The 18,729-nt window shown below is 44.0% G+C and overlaps 1 protein-coding gene across 5 annotated transcripts in view; it reads right to left on the bottom strand.

Moving 5' to 3' along the window:
• The window catches only part of LOC134340008 (NACHT, LRR and PYD domains-containing protein 3-like), a 108,327-nt gene that overhangs the window by 71,146 nt on the left and 18,452 nt on the right, over positions 1-18,729 (bottom strand). For 3 of the 5 annotated variants that reach the window (XM_063036885.1, XM_063036881.1, XM_063036882.1), the window contains 2 exons: positions 14,607-14,834; positions 220-379 (listed from right to left, as the gene is read on the bottom strand). In XM_063036885.1, the coding sequence (XP_062892955.1) occupies positions 220-276 (57 nt within the window). In that variant the 5' untranslated portion in view covers positions 277-379; positions 14,607-14,834. The remainder of the gene's footprint in view (positions 1-219; positions 380-14,606; positions 14,835-18,729) is intronic. The other 2 variants (XM_063036883.1, XM_063036884.1) reach the window with 2 other exon arrangements.

Here is an 18,729-nt window from a genome sequence, read left to right as displayed (position 1 = left end):
CTCAAGGAATATTAGTAGTGCTACTCAATTGCAGGCGCTCTTGGAGAGCTTTCAATGCAGTCCACAGTGACACAAGTGCAAGTCAGCAAACCCAGTTTGCGACTAGACGCTGAAGGAAAAATAGCATGAATAGAATTGCTTTATGGGTAAAATTTGCAGAAGAACAGGAACAACGCTATCTGATATGCTGGCAATTTCTATTATCTGTTTGTATTTTACCTGGCATTGATCCGAAGTTATTAGTTTTTCTTTCTGCATAATCCAAACGAAATCCATAATTGATTTTTAAAGACACCTTGAAATCCCTGGAGGTATTTCCGTATCATTCTACGTAGCTCCTCGGCGTCTGAAAATGTCACGCTGCCGTTCAATGTATTTCCTGGGGGTGAGAACGTGAAGAAATAAAAAAATTTGACTGTGATGCTCATCAGCATGAGGGATTTTGGAAGTGCCGCCCACTGAGGCTCCGAGACTGACATGTGTACGTGATTATTCGGAAGACATCCTCGCAATAGTGTGTGGGAAACACTTCGCTAGCTGTCGATCAGATAATCCATATGCTGCCCCTAAGCTCTGCACCAAATTCTCTTCGTCTCAGGTTCATAGAAAACCACAATACAGGTCCTGCGGCCCACAAATTACCTAGGGTTACCCATAACTCTCTATTTTTCTGAGCTCCATGTAACTACCTAGGAATCTCTTAGAAGACTCTATCGTACCGCCTCCACCACCGTCACCGGTAATCCATTTCACGCACTCTCTAATCTATGTCTAAGAAATCTACCCGTAACATCTCCTCTGCACCTAATTCTGAGCACCTTAAAATTGTGTCCTCTCCTGTTAGCCACTTCAGCACTGGGAAAAAAGTCTCTGAACATTCACACGATCAATGCTTCCAACCACTTTATACACTTTTATCAGGTCATGTGTCATCCTCCTTCCCTTCCAGGAAAGAAAGGCCGAATTCACTTAACCTACTTTCATAAGACATTCTGTCCAATCCAGACAGCATCCTTGAAAATCTTCTTTGCACCTTTTCTATGGCCTGCATAGACATTCCATAAATTAAAGGAGAAACGTCAGAAACTTTTTGATTACATGCTGGGCAATCAGGATGCTACGTCAATAACATTAGTTATTGACGTAGATTAGTTCCAAGGGTTTAGATGGGGCAGAGTTTATTAAGTGTGCCCAGGACGTATTTCTATCATAGTATGTGGACAGGCCGACTAGAGGGAATGCCATACTGGATATAGTACTAAATAATGAGCCGGGACAGGTCAAAGATCGCTCAGTGGATGAGCATCCGGGGGACTGTGACCACCGCTCCCTGGCCTTTAGCATTATCATGGAAAATGATAGAATCAGAGAAGACAGGAAATGTTTTAATTGGGGAAGTGCAAATTATGAGGCTATAAGGCTAGCACTTGTGGTTGTGAATTGGGATTTTGTTTTTGCAGGGAAATGTACTACGGACATGTGGTCAATGGTTAGAGATCTCTTGCAAAATGCTAGGGATAAATTTGTCCCGGTGGGGAAGATAAAGAATGGTAGGGAGAAAGAACCATGGGCGAAAAGTGAGATGGAAAATCTAGTCAGGTGGAAGAAGGCAGCAAACATGAGGTTTAGAAAGCAAGGATCAGATGAGTCTATTGAGGAATATAGGGGAGCAAGAAAGGAAATTAAGAACGGCCTGAGAAGAGCTAGAAAGGGGCATGAGAAGGACTTGGCGAGTAGGGTAGAGGAAAACCTCAAGACATTCTTCAATTATGTGAAGAAAAAAAGGATGACAGGAGTGAAGTTAGGACCGATTAGAGATAAAGGTGGGAAGATGTGCCTGGAGGCTGTGGAAGTGAGCGAGGTCCTCAATGAGTACTTCTCTTCGGTATTCACCAATGAGAAGGTACTTGATGATGGTGAGGACAATATGAGTGAGGTTGATGTTCTGGAGCATGTTGATATTAAGGGTGAGGAGGTGTTGGAGTTCATAAAATACATTAGGACGGATAAGTCCCCGTTGCCTGACGGAATATTTCCTATGCTGCACCACGAGTTGAGGAGAGTGATTGCTAAACCTCTGGCGAGGATCTTTATGTCCTCGTTGTCCACGGGAAAGGTACCGGGATATTGGAGGGAGGCGAATGCTGTCCCATTGTTCAAAAAAGGTAGCAGGGATTGTATGGGTAATTATAGACCAGTGAGCCTTTCTTAGAGATTGGATCTCTGGGCATTTAGAGATTCATGGTCTGATCAGGGACAGTCAGCATGGCTTTGCGAAGGGCAGATCGTGTCTAACAAGCCTGATAGAGTTCTTTGAGGAGGTGCCCAGGCATATAGATGACGATAGTGCATTGGATCTGATCTATATGGATTTTAGTAAGGCATTTGACAAGCTTCCATACGGTAGGCTTATTCAGAAAGTCAGAAGGCATGGGATCCAGAGATGTCTGGCCAGAATGGATTCAGAATTGGCTTGCCTGCAGAAGGCAGAGGGTGGTGGTGGAGGGAGTACATTCAGACTGGGGGATTCTGACTAGTGGTGTCCACAAAGATCTGTTCTGGGACCTCTACTTTTCGTGATTTTTTATTAACGACCTGGATGTTGGGGTAGAAGGGTGGGTTGGCAAGTTTGCAGACGACACAAAGGTTGGTGGTGTTGTAGATTGTGTAGAGGATTGTCAAAGATTACACAGAGACATTGATAGGATGCAGTAGTGGGCTGAGAGGTGACCGATGGAGTTTAACCCGGAGATTTGTGACGTGGTACACTTAAGAAGGACAAACCCCAAGGCAGAGTACAAAGTAAACGGCAGGATACTTGGTAGTGTGGAGGAGCAGAGGGATCTGGGGGTGCATGTCCACAGACCCTGGAAGTTGCCTCACAGGTGGATAGGGTAGTTAAGAAAACATATGGTGGGTTAGCTTTCATAAGGCGAGGGATGGAGTTTAACAGTCGCGATGTAATGATGCAGCTCTATAGAATTCTGGTGAGGGCACACTTGGAGTACTGTGACCAGTTCTAGTTGCCTCAATACAGGAAGGATGTGGAAGCACTGGAAAGGGTACAGAGGGGATTTACCAGGATGCTGCCTGGTTTAGAGAGTACGCATTTTGATCAGAGATTAAGGGAGCTAGGCCTCTGCTCTTCAGAGAGAAGGAGAATTAGAGGAGACGTGATAGAGGTGTGCAAGATAATAAGAGGAATAGATAGAGTGGATAGCCTGCTCCTCTTCCGCAGGGCACCACTGCTCAGTACAAGAGGACATGGCTTTAAGGTAAGGGGTGGGAAGTTCAAGGGGGAAATTAGCTGAAGTTGTTTTACTCAGAGAGTTGTTGGTGCGTGGAATGCACTGCCTGAGTCAGTGGTGGAGGCAGAAACACTAGTGAAATTTAAGAGGATACTAGACAGTTATATGGATGAATTTCAGTTGGGGGCTTATATGGGAGGCAGGGTTTGAGGGTCGGCATAACATCGTGGGCCGAAGGGCCTATGCTGTGCTGAAGTATTTTATGTTTTATGTTCTATGTTGATAACCGAAGAGTACTTTGGAAAGGCCCATGAAGTGAATAAAATTTATTGCACTTCCTAGTTCATTACAGACATGAAGTATTTGCATAAGTCTACGATCAACATGGCCAGATAAATTCAACGCTTTAGGAAATATTTATATTTATTGGAAACACCCATGAATTGAGTAACATTCTTTGACTTCGTCATTGATTTCAGACTTCAAACAATTACATATGTCTACGATCAACAGGAATTCAGTTAAGAAAAAACACAACACCTTCGGAAATATTTAGATTTATTGGACTTTGCAGATAGGTAATCAAAAAGTAAACAAGGCTTCACTCTTATGGTTCTGTTCCAACCCTAGGAGTCACCAATAACCAGGCGGAGACTCCAAAACACGGCAGAGGCTGCGGCATATCCCTCATGACAAACTCATCACGGTGCTCGGATATGCCGGAAATATCCCATTCTTGTTCTCTAGACCTACTGAATAAATACCGAAAGTACTACATAAACAGAGAATAAAAGGTGGAGAATTCCTTAAATGCATTTATTTTTATGCTAGGAGCATTGCTGAAAGTGGGATGTTCTTAGATCATGGGTTGATACCTGGGAATATGATGTTGTACCTATTAGTGAAACATGGTTGCAGGAAGGGTTTGATCCGCAACTAAATATTCCTGGATTTCGTTGCTTCAGGTGTGAGAGAATTGGAGGGACAAGAGAGGAAGGTGTTGCAGTGCTTGTCAGAGAGAATATTACGGCGGTGCTCTGGCAGGATAGATTGCACAGCAGTCTAGGGAGGCTCATTGGTTGGAAGTGAGGAATGGGAAATGTGTAGTAACACTTACAGGGGTGTATTATAGACCACCTAATGGGGAGCGAGAATTGGAGGAGAAAATTTATAAGGAGATAGCAGATATCTGTAGTAAGCACAGGGTTGTTTTTGTAGAAGATTTTAATGTTCCACACATAGACTGGGATGTCCATACTGTAAAAGGGCTGGATGGTTTGGTGCTTATAAAATGTGTGCAGGATAACTTTTGCAGCAACACATAAAGGTACCAACTAGAGAAGTGTCAGTATCGGATCCCCTGTCAGGGAATGAGATCGGTCAGGTGGCGGAGGCATGTGTTGTGGGGCACTTCCGGTCCAGTGATCACAATACCATTAGTTTCAAAATAGTTCTGGAGACGGGTAGTACTGGACAGAGGGTTGAGATTTTTGATTCGAGAAAGCCTAACTTCGAGGAGATGCGAAAGGCTTTAGAGGGAGTGGACTGGGACAATTTGCTTTATCAGAAGGATGTAATAGAGAAATGGAGATCATTTAAAGATGAAAATTTGAGGGTACAGATTCTTTATGTTCCTGTTAGGTTGAAAGAAAAGGTTAAATGTTTGACAGAGCCATGATTTTCTAAGGATATTGGAGGGGATGCAATATTGGAACTCCTGTTAGGAAACGAGTTAGGACAAGTGACGGAATTCTGTGTCGGGGAGTACTTTGGTTCGAGTGATAATAACACCATTAGTTTCAACTTGATCATGGACAAGGATAGATCTGTACCTAGGGTTGAGGTTCTGAACTGGAAGAAGGCCAAATTTGAAGAAACGAGAAAGGATCTAAAAAGCATGGATTGACGTATGGATTGAGACTGTTTATTCCCTGGCAAGGATGTGATCGATAGGTGGGAAGCCTTCAAAGGAGAAATTTTGGGAGGGCAGAGTTTGCGTGTTCCTGTCAGAATTAAAGGCGCGGTGAATAGGAATAAGGAACCTTGTTTCTCATGGGATATTACAACTCTGATAAGGAAGAAGAGAGAGTTGCATGACATGTATAGGAAACAGGGAGTGAATAACGTGCTTGTGGTGTATAGAAATGCAAGAAAATACTTAAGAAATAAATCAGGAGGACTAAAAGAAGACATGAGATTGCCTTGGCTGTCAAAGTGAAGGATAATCCAAAGAGCTTTTACAGGTATATTAAGATCAAAATGATTTAAGGGATACAATTGGTCCTTTAGAAGATCAGAGTGTTCGGCAATGTGCGGAACCAAAGGAAATGGGGGAGATCTTAAATAGGTTTTTTGCGTCTGTATTTACTAAGGAAACTGGCATGAAGTCTATGGAATTAAGGGAAGCAAATAGTGAGATCAGGGAAACTGTACAGATAGAAAAGGAGAAGGTGCTTGCAGTCTTGAGGAAAATTAAACTGTATAAATCCCCGGGACCTGACAGGGCATTCCCTCGGACTTTGAAGGAGACTAGTGTTGAAATTGCAGGGGCCCTGGCAGAAATATTTAAAATGTCGCTGTCTACGGGTGAGGTACCAGAGGATTGGAGAGTGGCTCATGTTGTTCCGTTGTTTAAAAAAAGGATCGAATAGTAATCCAGGACATTACGTAGGTTTAACGTCGGTAGTGGGTAAGTTATTGGAGGGTCTACGAAGAGACAGAATCTACAAGCATTTGGATAGACAGGGACTTATTAAGGACAGTTAACATGACTTTGTGCATGGTTGGTCATGTTTGACCACCCTACTGGAGAGTTTCCAGGAGGTTACCAGGAAAGTGAATGACGGGAAGGCAGTGGATGTTGTCTATATGGACTTCAGTAAGGCCTTTAACAAGATCCCGCATGGGAGGTCGGTTAGGAAACTTCAGTCGCTAGGTATACATGCAGAGGTGGAAAATTGGATTAGATATTGGGTCAATAGAAGAAGCCAAAGCGTGGTAGTAGAGAATTGCTTCTCCGAGTGGAGGCTTGTGACTAGTGGTGTGTCACAGGGATCAGTGCTGGGTCCATTGTTATTTGTCATCTATATCAATGACCTGGATGAAAATGTGGTAAATTGGATCAGCAAATTTGCTGATGATACAAAGATTGGCTGTGTAGTAGACACTGAGGAAGATTTTCCGAGCCTGCAGAGGGACTTAGACCAGCTGGAAAAATGGGCTGAAAAATGGCAGATGGAGTTTAATACAAATAAGTGTGAGGTATTGCACGTTGGAAGGACAGACCAAGGCAGAACATACATGGTTAATGACAAGGCACTGAGGAGTGCAGCAGAACAGAGGGATCTGGGAATACAGATACAAAATTCCCTAAAAGTGGCGTCACGGGTAGATAGGGTCGTAAAGAGAGCTTTTCGTACATTGGCCTTTGTTAATCAAAGTATTGAGCATAAGAGCTGGAATGTTAAGATGAGGTTGTATAAGGCATTGGTGAGGCGGAATCTGAAGTATTGTTTTCAGTTTTGGTCACCAAATTACAGCGAGGATTGTAATAAGATTGAAAGAGTGCAGAGAAGGTTTAGAAGGATGTTGCCGGGACTTGAGAAACTCAGTTACAGAGAAAGGTTGAATAGTTGAATAGTTTAGGACTTTATTCCCTGGAGCGTAGAAGAATGAGTGGAGATTTAATAGAGGTATATAAAATTATGATGGGCATAGATGGAGTGAATGCAAGCAGGCTTTTTCCACAGAGGCAAGGGGAGAAAAAAATAAAAAAAACAGAGGACATGGGTTAAGGGTGAGTGGAGGAAAGTTTAACATGGGGGCGGGGCTTCTTCACACAGAGAGTGGTGGGAGTATGGACTAACCTGCCAGACGAATTGGTAAATGCGGGTTCGTTTTTAACATTTAAGAATAAATTGGACGGATACCTGGAGGGGAGGTGTATAGAGGGATATGGTTCGTGTGCAGGTCAGTGGGAATAGGCGGGAAATGGTTCGGCAGAGCCAAGAAGGGTCAAAAAGCCTGTTTCTGTGCTGTAGGTTTTGTATGGTTTATATGGTAGCATCGCTCGTAAAAGGAGATATCTACAATAAATATAGGCAGCATGGAGTAAATGAGGTGCTCGAGGAAGATAAAGAATGTAATAAGAATCTTAAGAAAGAAATTAGAAAAACTATAAGAAGATACGAGGTTGCTTTGGCAAGTAAGGTGAAATACATCCAAAGGGCTTCGAAAGTTATATAAATAGCAAACGGATAGTGAGGGATAAAGTGGTCTCTTAGAGAATCAGAATGGACAGCTATGTGAGGAGCCAAAAGAGATACGAGAGATTTATTTTCTTCTCTATTCACTCTGGAGAGGGATATTGAATTGTGTAAGGTGTCGCTTTCCAATATCTTCATCCTTTTCTCATCCGCACGTTCGGGATGCGCTCCGGGATTTATAGAGGACTCCCAAGACAATAGTGACACGTGTTTTGATGTCCATCCACACAGATACGGTTGACATTACGTACACTGCGGCCGCTCTTCCTGCAGTCCATATATATTTAAAAAAATGTCGGTCACGCCTCATTCACGTCACAATAATTCCTTCTGAAGCATCAATAACGCGGAATATCAAGCAGCTAATTCAGCACTATCGACAGCCAGGGCTCTTGCAACCTTATTCTTAATCCCGCTGGCAATTAAAACTAACATCTTTCAACCCGTCCTAATGCTTTGATGTCCAGTTCGACACAGTTCCTCTGCCTTTTTTATCAATCTTAAAACGAACTGTTGCATAATTGAATCTAACTTGCTTGTTTCCACAGGTTCACTGTTTCAGGCTCGCGTAAGTTCTCCCCAAAGGCACCAGCATACCTGTACGCAAGGATATTATTTCCAGGTTAGTTGTTTTGCAACCAATCCTTCTGTGAAGGTCGTGCATTTTCCAGAAGACATCCCTGTAACCTTCCCCTTGCACCAAATCATCATGTCAGACAACTTCTGTCGAGAGGAATAAACTCTCGACCTTCCGAGCCGAGACAGTTTATCAGGAAATATGCTAATGTTACCTCGATTGTTTTCAGTTGCTAATTAAGGGAAAGCAGACAACAAATTATATAATGTTTAGGACATCTTCACATGGCATGTCAATTTCCCGATGCTATGGTTGGAAAGATCTGCGACGGTGGGGTCCAACCTTCAAGAGCGAGTGAACAAACACCTATTGTCTCTGAGAGGAAAGTCACGTGTTTCTTCATATCGTATAATGAAGGGGACCAGAATGGCAATCCTTGGTTGTTGGTAGGTAGGGTTAACACCTGACTTTCAAGAGCACGGGTGAGTAATGTTCCGGCTGGACTTAGTCCTTAAACTCCTGGAGAACAGTGCCAAAACATCAGGTGCTGTTTTCTCCCGGTGGGGACTAGTTTTTAGCTCCAAGTGCTCCTGCCACGTTTTGTGACCCTGCAACCTTATCCTTCAATATCTTTGAGTTATAGAGGACAGCATGTGTATAAAAGTCTCTCTCTAGCAGACTTCATCATGATCATCATGGCTCTAGTATTTCTACTATACTTTAATGTTTCTTAATTGTACATATGATCCTTTTTGTGTTCTATTGCTGAACAGATGTGAAAGATTTCATTAGCCTATCAGAGTTCTCTTCGGGAACTAGTTCACTTGATCAGAGTTTCTGATCTGGCTATTGTTTACGATTGCACTTAATAAAATCAAAAATGATATCTTCACGTCGGACGTCATTTTCTGCCTTACGTTTAAAATGTGTGAAATGGAACTGTGTGGATTTCGCACTGGCACATTCAATAAGGTGATACAGGAAAGCTATCAGTCAATTTTCTTAGTTCTTTGCAATTTCTGGACCAGTTGAATTCCTGCAGGTATACAACCTTATCGTAAATGCACTCTGCAAAGACCATCAAGACATCCCCGCGAAATATTTGTAGAGTTACTCGAAGGCTGGCGCTCTTGACCAGCTTTCAATGTAAACTGCTGTGACATATAAACAAACAATTCGCGACTGGACTTTCTGAAGTCAAATTGTATAAATAGAGTTGCTCCTAAGGTTAATTTTTGCAGAGGAACATAAAAAATTCTCGTCTGATATTTTGACATTCTTTTATTATTTTCTTTCACGTTACTTGCCATTGTTCGGAAGTTATTACATTGCCTCGCCTGAATATCCAAAGGAAATCAATACAGTAATGGTTTTATTTTAAGACACGTTGCAATCCCCGGAGATATTTCTGTATCATTCTACGTAGTTCCCCGGCTTCCGTAAATTTCACTGTTTCGTTCAATGTGAAGAAATAAAACAACTTCACTGCGGTGATCGTCAGTTTGAGGGATTTTGGTAGTTCCGCCCACTGAGGCTCCGAGGCTGATATTGGTACGTGATTATTCGGAAGGAATCCTCTCCATGGTGTGGGGAAAACATTTCGCTCTTAGGCTCCTAAGCCCTGCGCCACATTTGTTCACCGCACGTGTATCAGAAATGTCAGAGATAAACAGGGAAACACCAGCAACTTTACGAATAACTGCTGAATCAGCGGTTGGATCGATAATCCAGGATTCCTTTCCAAAGGCTCATAAAATCTATAACGTATTTTAAGGGAAACACATCGTACTTTATTAGAGACACAAAGTTATTGCATATGTCTACGATAAACGGTCTGAAAAGCATCAACACTTTCGGAAATGTTTAGGCTTAATGGATTTTCTAGACAGATAATCAAAAAGTAAACAAGGCATCACTGTTGTGATCCGGATTTAAGGGACATGCCTCAGCCAAATCACTTCGGATACGGCGCTCCAACCCAAGAATTCATCATTTGACCAGACAGAGAAACCAAGAATGGTCAGAGGCAGCGGCAACGCTTTCATGATAAACTCATCCTGGTTCTCGGAGGTGCCGGGCTGGGCTTGGCTCATTGCTTGGCTTGGCTCTAGACTGGAACACCTAATCATTAAATACCGAACGCGCTACATACCGAAAAACTTCTTCGCGAGATGTTGGCCGCAGTTAACATAACGCCAAAGACAGATGTTAAGCAATTATTCCTTGTATTGAGTGACACGACAACAAAATGAGGCTCTCATCCCTGACAGCCTTCATGTCCTTGTCAGAGAACATGATCAGACAAGCTTCCAGAAGTCGCTGCCCATCTATATTCAGCACAATAACTACAGCTGCATTGGATTTAACACACTGCTCCAGTGATGCCCTAACAAGAAGAATGACAACTGTTCAATCCCGCCACGGTATTTCACGAAATCAAATCATGTCGCTGTACTTCCCCCCCCCCCCCTAATTACACATAGAAATGAACATATGAGCAAGGCATCAGATTCAACGGCAACAAATAGGTCGTTATTGGAGTCAGAAGGCTTTCTATGTAAGTGCTTCGAATTGGGGAACTGGGTCGTGTTCTGTGACTCATCCGTGGAGGAGTCAGCGGAGATACGGCATCCCACCAGACACCTTCGTAGACTTTCACAGGTGTGTGGTGAAAAGTGTGCCCACTGGCTGCATTACAGTCTGGTGAAGGAGCACCATTTCCTTTAACAAAACCTAGTGGATTGCGCTGAAACCTCCAACTATTGGGCACATCTGCATGAAACGTTGCCGAAAGAAAACAACTTCCATTAACAAAGATATTCACCACCCAGGCCATGCTCCGCGCTTGCTACTGCCATAAGATGCCAGGGTCCGGGATGTCTCTGACCCGATGCACGACATCCTGGTACGAGAGGGAAAGCAACCAGAAGTCGTGATACATGTTGGGACCAACGATATAGGCAGGAAGAGGGATGAGGTCCTGAAGTGTGAGTTTCGGGAACTAGACAGAAGGCTGAAGAACCGGACCTCAAGGGTGGCATTCTCAGGATTGCTGCCAGTGCTATGTGACAGTCATGGTAAGAACTGGAGGAGATGGCAGTTGAATGCGTGCCTGAGGAGTTGGTGCAGCGAGCAAGTTTTAGATTTTTGGATCATTGGGATCTCTTCCGGGGAATGTAGGACCTGTACAGATTGGATGGGTTGCACCTGAACTCGAGGGGGAGCAATATCCTTGCAGGTACATTTGATAGCATGGTTCGGGAGGGTTTAAACTAATTTTCAAGGGGGATGGGACACAGAGCGATAGAGCAGTGAAAGAACTGCATTGACTAAAGCCAGATCTAACATATAGAGAGGTTTTGAGGAAAGAGAAGCAGAATAAACGGTGTAAAGACAGCAAGGTAGAAGGTGTGTACGTCAAAGCAAGAAGCATCAGGAACAGAGGTGATGAAGTGAGAGCTTGGATACATACATGGAATTATGATGTCGTGGCCATTACAGAGACTTGGCTGGCACCAGGGCAGGAATGATTCTCAATATTCCTGGATTTCAGTGCTTTAAAAGGGATAGAGAGGGCGGAAAAAGGGGGAGGAGGGGTGGTATTACTGGTCAAGGACACTACTACAGCGACAGAAAGGGTGGGTAATGTAACAGGATCCTTTTTTGGGTCAGCATGGGAGGAAGTCAGGAACAGGAAGGGAGCAGTTACTCTACTGAGGGCATTCTATAGGCCCCCTGGTAGCAGCAGAAATACAGAGGAGCAGAGTGGGAGGCAGATTTTGGAAAGGTGCAAAAATAACAAGGATGTCATCACAGGTGACTTTAACGTCACTAATACTGATTGGCACCTGATTAGTTCCAAGGGTTTAGATGGGGCAGAGTTTGTTAAGTGTGTCCAGGATGGATTCCTGTCACAGTATGTGGACAGGCCGAATAGGGGGAATGCCATACAAGATCTAGTACTAAGTAATGAACCGGGTCAGGTCACTGGTCTCTCAGTGGGTCAGCATCTGCGGGACAGTGACCACTGCTCCTTGCCCTTTAACATTCTTATGGAAAAGGATAGAGTCAGCGAGCACAGGAACAGTTTTAATTGGGGAAGGCCAAATTATGAGGCCATAAGGTGAGAAATTGCGGCTGTGAATTGGGATGATGTTTTTGCAGGGAAATGTACAATGGACATGTGGTCGATGTTTAGAGGTCTCTTCCAGGATGTTAGGGATACATTTGTCCCGGTGAGGAAGATAAAGAACGGTAGGGCGAAGGAACCATGGGTGACAAGTGAGGTGGAAAATCTAGTCAGGTGGAAGGAGGCAGCACACATGAGGTTTAGGAAGCAAGGATCATATGGGTCTCTCGAGGAATACAGGGAAGCAAGGCAGGAGCTTAAGAAGGGGCTGTGAAGAGCAAGAAGGGGGCATGAGAAGGAATTGGCGAGTAGGGTAAAGGAAAACCCCAAGGTATTCTTCAATTATATGAAGAAAAAAAAAAGGATGACAGGAGTGAAGGTAGGACCGATTAGAGATAAAGGTGGGAAGATGTGCCTGGAGGCTGTGGAAGTGAGCGAGGTCCTCAATGAATACTTCACTTGGGTATTCACCAATGGGAGGGAACTTGATGATGGTGAGGACAATATGAATGAGGTTGATGTTCTGGAGCATGTTGATATTAAGGGAGAGGGGGTGTTGGAGTTGTTAAAATGCATTAGGATGGATAAGTCCCCGGGGTCTGACGGAATATTCCCCAGGCTGCTCGACGAGGCGAGGGAAGAGATTGCTGAGAATCTGGCTAGGATCTTTATGTCCTCGTTGTCCACATGGACGGTTCCGGAAGATTGGATGGAGGCGAATGTGGTTCCGCTTGTTCAAAAAAGGTAGTAGGGATAGTCCGGGTAATTATAGACCAGTGAGCCTTACGCCGGCAGTGGGAAAGCTGTTGGAAAAGATACTTAAAGATAGGATCTCTGGGCATTTAGAGATTCATGGTCTGATCAGGGACAGTCAGCATAGCTTTGTGAAGGGTAGATCGAGTCTAACAACCCTGATAGAGTTCTTTGAGGAGGTGACCGGGCATATAGATGAGGGTAGTGCCGTGGATGTGATCTATATGGATTTTAGTAAGGCATTTGACAAGGTTCCAAATGGTAGGCTTATTCAGAAAGTCAGAAGGCATGGGACCCAGGGAAGTTTGGTCAGGTGGATTCAGATTTGGCTTGAGGGTGGTGGTGGAGGGACTACATGCAGAATGGAGGATTGTGACTAGTGGTGCCCCACAAGAATCTGTTCTGGCACTTCTACTGTTCAGGATTTTTATTGACGACCTGGATGTGGGGTACAGAGGTGGGTTGGCAAGTTTGCAGACGACACAAATGTTGGTGGTGTTGTAGATAGTGTAGAGGATTTTCAAAGACTGCAGAGGGACATTGATAGGATGCAGAAGTGGGCTGAGAAGTGGCAGATGGAGTTCAACCCGGAGAAGTGTGAGGTGGTACACTTTGGAACGACAAACTCCAAGGCAGAGTACAAAGTAAATGGCAGGATACTTGGTAGTGTGTACGAGCTGAGGGATCTAGGGGTACATGTCCACAGATCCCTGAAAGTTGCCTCACAGATGGATAGGGTAGTTAAGAAAGCTTATGGTGTGTTAGCTTACATAAGTCGAGGTATAGAGTTTAAGAGTCGCGATGTAATGATGCAGCTCTACAAAACTCTGGTTAGGTCACACTTGGATAACTGTGCCCAGTTCTGGTCGCCTGACTATAGGAAGGATGTGGAAGCATTAGAAAGGGTACAGAGGAGATTTACCAGGATGCTGCCTGGTTTAGATAGTGTGCATTATGATCAGAGATTAAGGGAAAGGGCTTTACTCTTTGGCGAGAAGGAAGATGAGAGGAGACATGATAAAGGTGTACAAGACAATAAGAGGACTAGAGAGAGTGGATAGCCATCACCTCTTCCCCAGGGCGCCACTGCTCAATACAGGAGGACATGGTTTTCAGGTAAGGGGTGGGAAGTTCAAGGGGGATATTAGAGGGCGGTTGTTTACTCAGAGAGTGTGTGGTGCGTGGAATGCACTGCCTGAGACAGTGGTGGAGGCAAATACACTGGTGAAGTTTAAGAGACTACTGAACAGGTATATAGGGGAATTTAAGTTGGGGTGGCAGGGTATAAGGGCCTGCAATGTGCTGTACTATTCTATGCTCTATGTATCTGCCTCCACCACTGACAGAGGTATTAAGAATCTTCACCAACTGGAAGAACAGAATGGAGAAAAGATTCGATACTTGCTGACGGCCATATAGGTGGTGTTGAGGGACGACGAACGAGAAGAGTACAAAGGACCATTTCCGATAAATGGCAAGCCATTTCACATTCAAAGTTGCAATTTCCTGCTAAGTTTTAATCACAGTAGAACTCTCAACGGTTGTTGCAACGTTAGAATTTCATAATTTCCTACAAAGCAAAGCAAAGAAAAAACTAACATACGTGACAGTTTTTATCCAGATGAGACCTGTACCTTTTGTGCTCGTTTTCACGGAAAAAAAGCGTTTCCTTCAATTTCCCTCTTGTCATCACAGGTCAGCAGAAAATGATATTCCATTGGCACTTTACGCAGCTCTGGAACACTTGTGTAATTAAGAAACAGACATCAGGAAGTTCTTCAGTGCCACTGATCAGCATTCAACATCCTAAATGGTCGCCCACGGCCTGGTATGGACACACCAATATGCAGGAAAGGTGAAGTCTACAGAAAGTGGAAAAAAAAACTACAGACAGTCCAGTTCATAGTTCTCCGATATTGACCGCATTTACAATGAGCGCTGTCATAAAAATGCATCATCATTCATTAAATTGCGTCACCATTCAGTGCATACATCCCTCCTGCTAGTACCATCAGGAAGGAGCTGCAGAGGCTCAAGATTCCATCCCACCAGATTCAATCAGTGTTACTACCAACCTATAACCATCATGTCCTGAACCATCATGCTACCTTCACTGACCATAACACTGAGCTGCTTCCACAGCATACAATCTCTCTATCAAGGATTCCACAACTCATCAGTCTGCTGTGTGTGTTCCCAGTGTAAGTTCTCTTTTATTTGCGCAATTTGCCTTCATTTCCAACGTTGTTTTTATTCTTTTGTTTATATGTACTTTCTAAAGAAAATAAATTTAATTGTAGTTCTTTATTTATCTGTAACTTTCTGAATCAAATGAATCTTAATTTAGGATAAGGCTACATATTCCTACGACGACAATAAATGTAGGCTGATCACTTTTACTTTGACGGCATTGACCTCTTTAATGGTACTTGCAGCGGGTCCGAATCCGGGATATATAGACTTCTGAAAAAACAAACGATCAAATACCTGACAGTGAAGACAAATGTTAAAACTCGTTTGATAAAGATAGCTGGAAACGGTGTGCATTTCTGGTCAGCATGACATTGAAAAAACGCGATTAGTCTATGGCATATCGTCTGGATGGAAAATTGCAGTTGTGAGTCTTGGATAGGCTGTGATTGTTTACCATGCAACCTTGACATGTGAGCTGGAGGTGTTTGAATCTCATCATCTTTTGAGGGGTTTAGATATGATTACCAGTACGAATGTTGTACCAATTTTCGAGTTGTCTGCGACCAGAGGGCACATTTTATTTTTTTTTTTAGATTATGAGAACACTCAGTCCACTTTTCTTGTCAGTTCGAAATGCACACATGCATCAAGACATGATACAATATTTCTCCGGAGTGATGTCACAGAAACAAGACAGACCAAAGACTAACACTGACAAAACACCATAATTATAACACATAGTTACAGCAGTGCAAAACAATACCATAATTTGATAAAGAACAGACCATAGGCACAACAAAATAAAGTTCTCAATGTCCCGAATCGATCGACTCCCGAGTCCACAATAGCAGGTGGAAAAAGGGATAAACTCCCTGCCATAAACCTCTAGGCACCATCAACTTGCCGATATCTTGGAAGCAGCCGACTCCAGCTGACCCTGATTTATCCGTCCGAAAACTCTGAGTTCCCGAGCAGCCTTTCCGATATCGCCTCGCGAGCGCCATCCTCTGCCGAGCGCCTACGACGTCCACACGGCCGCTGAAACACGCAAAACCGAGGATCTCGAGGCCTTCAGCTCCGGAGATTCCGGTTACCACACAGTAACAGCGGTAGCAAAGCAGTCATTTCAGAATTTTTTTTCACTTGTTCTACTGTGCTCTCACGTCGGTCTCCATCAAATCAGGATTGCGCACGATCCCCTTCTTGACAAATAACAGATATTCACACTGAAGTGACCGCGCGCGCTGTCATCGCGCCGCCATCTTCTCCCCCCTCCCGGGAGGCATTATTTCAAGGGAGGTTTAAAAGGTTTACTGGGTGTCTGACGAAGTTCTTTTATACACAGGTGGTTCCTGTTCACATTGCATTTTCTGAGAAATTAGGATTAACAAATTTCACAAATTATTAAGCCTATGAATCGCCAGATATACCAGGCTACATACAGAATGGGTAGGCTCTGGAGCTTGTACCGACAGATAGTTGGTGGTCAGAGAGCCAGTTGTGTAGAATTCGCCCTTGTACCATCAGTGGAAGTTAATCGTGAAAATAAAAAAAAAAGACGATTCCATATGAAATACCAGGCCCCACAGCCGTGACAGGGTGTGTATGCAATTAATTGCTCCACATTTGGACGTACTTAAAGCGGAACTTGATAAGTTCTTGATTAGTTACTGCATCAAATGTTTCGGGGAGAAGGACGGGGAGTGAGGCTGAGGAGCGGGTGGGGAGCAGCCATATTTGAATAATGGAGCAGATTCGATTGTCCAAATAGCCTAATTCTGTTCCTATGTTTTCTGGTCTTATGGTCTCCGTCGAAATCTGACAGGATAAAAATCTAAACAACAGGAATTCTGCAGATGCTGGAAATTCAAGCAACATACATCAAAGTAGCTGGTGAATGCAGCAGGCCAAGCAGCATCTATAGGAAGGGGCGCAGTCGACGTTTCAGGCCGAGACCCTTCGTCAGGACGAACTGAAGGAAGAGTGAGTAAGGGATTTGAAAGCTGGAGGGGGAGGGGGAGATGCAAAATGATAGGAGAAGACAGGAGGGGGAGGGATAGATCCGAGAGCTGGACAGGTGATAGACAAAAGGGGATACGAGAGGATCATGGGACAGGAGGTCCGGGAAGAAAGACAAGGGGGGGGGGGTGACCCAGAGGATGGGCAAGAGGTATATTCAGAGGGACAGAGGGAGAAAAAGGAGAGTGAGAGAAAGAATGTGTGCATAAAATGAGTAACAGATGGGGTACGAGGGGGAGGTGGGGCCTTAGCGGAAGTTAGAGAAGTCGATGTTCATGCCATCAGGTTGGAGGCTACCCAGACGGAATATAAGGTGTTGTTCCTCCAACCTGAGTGTGGCTTCATCTTTACAGTAGAGGAGGCCGTGGATAGACATGTCAGAATGGGAATGAGATGTGGAATTAAAATCTGTGGCCACTGGGAGATCCTGCTTTCTCTGGCGGACAGAGCGTAGATGTTCAGCAAAGCGGTCTCCCAGTCTGATAAAAATCAATGACGTTTTACTCTCCAGTGACGTCAACACCGTTTATGCAAAATTTAGAAGTGGGCAGAACTCGCAACGTGTGTGAATACCCACAATTCTCGGCAGCCAAATACTCTCTGTCTCAGAGGTTGATATCAAAATATGCATCAAGAGGGTAAAATATTTCAAGTTGTCGAGCTTCCATGGTGTACTTGGCCGAGTACTGAAAACCCCTTTGGACGAATTAACTGCGATGTGCATGGACATCTTCTAAATCGTCCTACTGCATATTGAATCCCATCTTCAAAGGCGCAACATTCGCAACATTCAGAAGAGGAGGGTGATCAATCTCAATTAATTATTGATCTAAAGATTCGTATTTACCTGATTTAAATTGTTCGAGAAGTTGGTACTGTTTGGAATTAACACCTGCCTGAATGAGCACCGGGCCGGCCATAATTCGCCTACTACCACAATGGGTCTAAAACAACGCAATCCCACTGGTTCGCCACTCACTTGGACAACAAACAATAGTAGGTGAGGTTGCTGCTTGTCTGTCATAGACCCGTAAGGTTGGTTAATCAACAGACTTCTGTAAGTGAGCGTCTGGACGCACCTCCGTAACTGGATCTCCAACTTCCTCAGAGGGAGATCACAGTCAATATGGATCTGAGATAGCATGGCTTTGCTTTGGATTCAAGCTGGCGCCTGTGAACCAGGATGCCATGTTTGGGCAGCTTACAGAACGTCTAAACATACGTCTGCTGAATTACTGCCATTGCAATCTGAAGCCTGTAAGTTTTCTCTAAGGAACTACATTTGAACCGTCTTGAAGAACTAGCGACTTCACTATTTTTTTTTTTGGACGTACTCCGCGGACTTATCTCTCAAGCATGCATATACGTTATTTTTAAGTGGCGAAGGTACATCACACTGGCCGGAGGAGAGAGAAGATGTGAGAACACCAAGCCAAGATGAAAGGCTCAGGAATGTAAGTCCCTCTAACCAGCATATTGTTCGGAAAAGTTCAAATGTGGGGAGAAAGATTGTGGATAAATGACAAGATTGCTATGAAGATCAAG

The sequence above is a fragment of the Mobula hypostoma genome, chromosome 31, assembly GCF_963921235.1.
Source record: "Mobula hypostoma chromosome 31, sMobHyp1.1, whole genome shotgun sequence".
Classification (NCBI taxonomy): Eukaryota; Metazoa; Chordata; class Chondrichthyes; order Myliobatiformes; family Myliobatidae; genus Mobula; species Mobula hypostoma.
The sequence above is the reverse complement of the archived record's forward strand: the minus strand, read 5'-3'. Positions and strand labels throughout refer to the sequence as shown.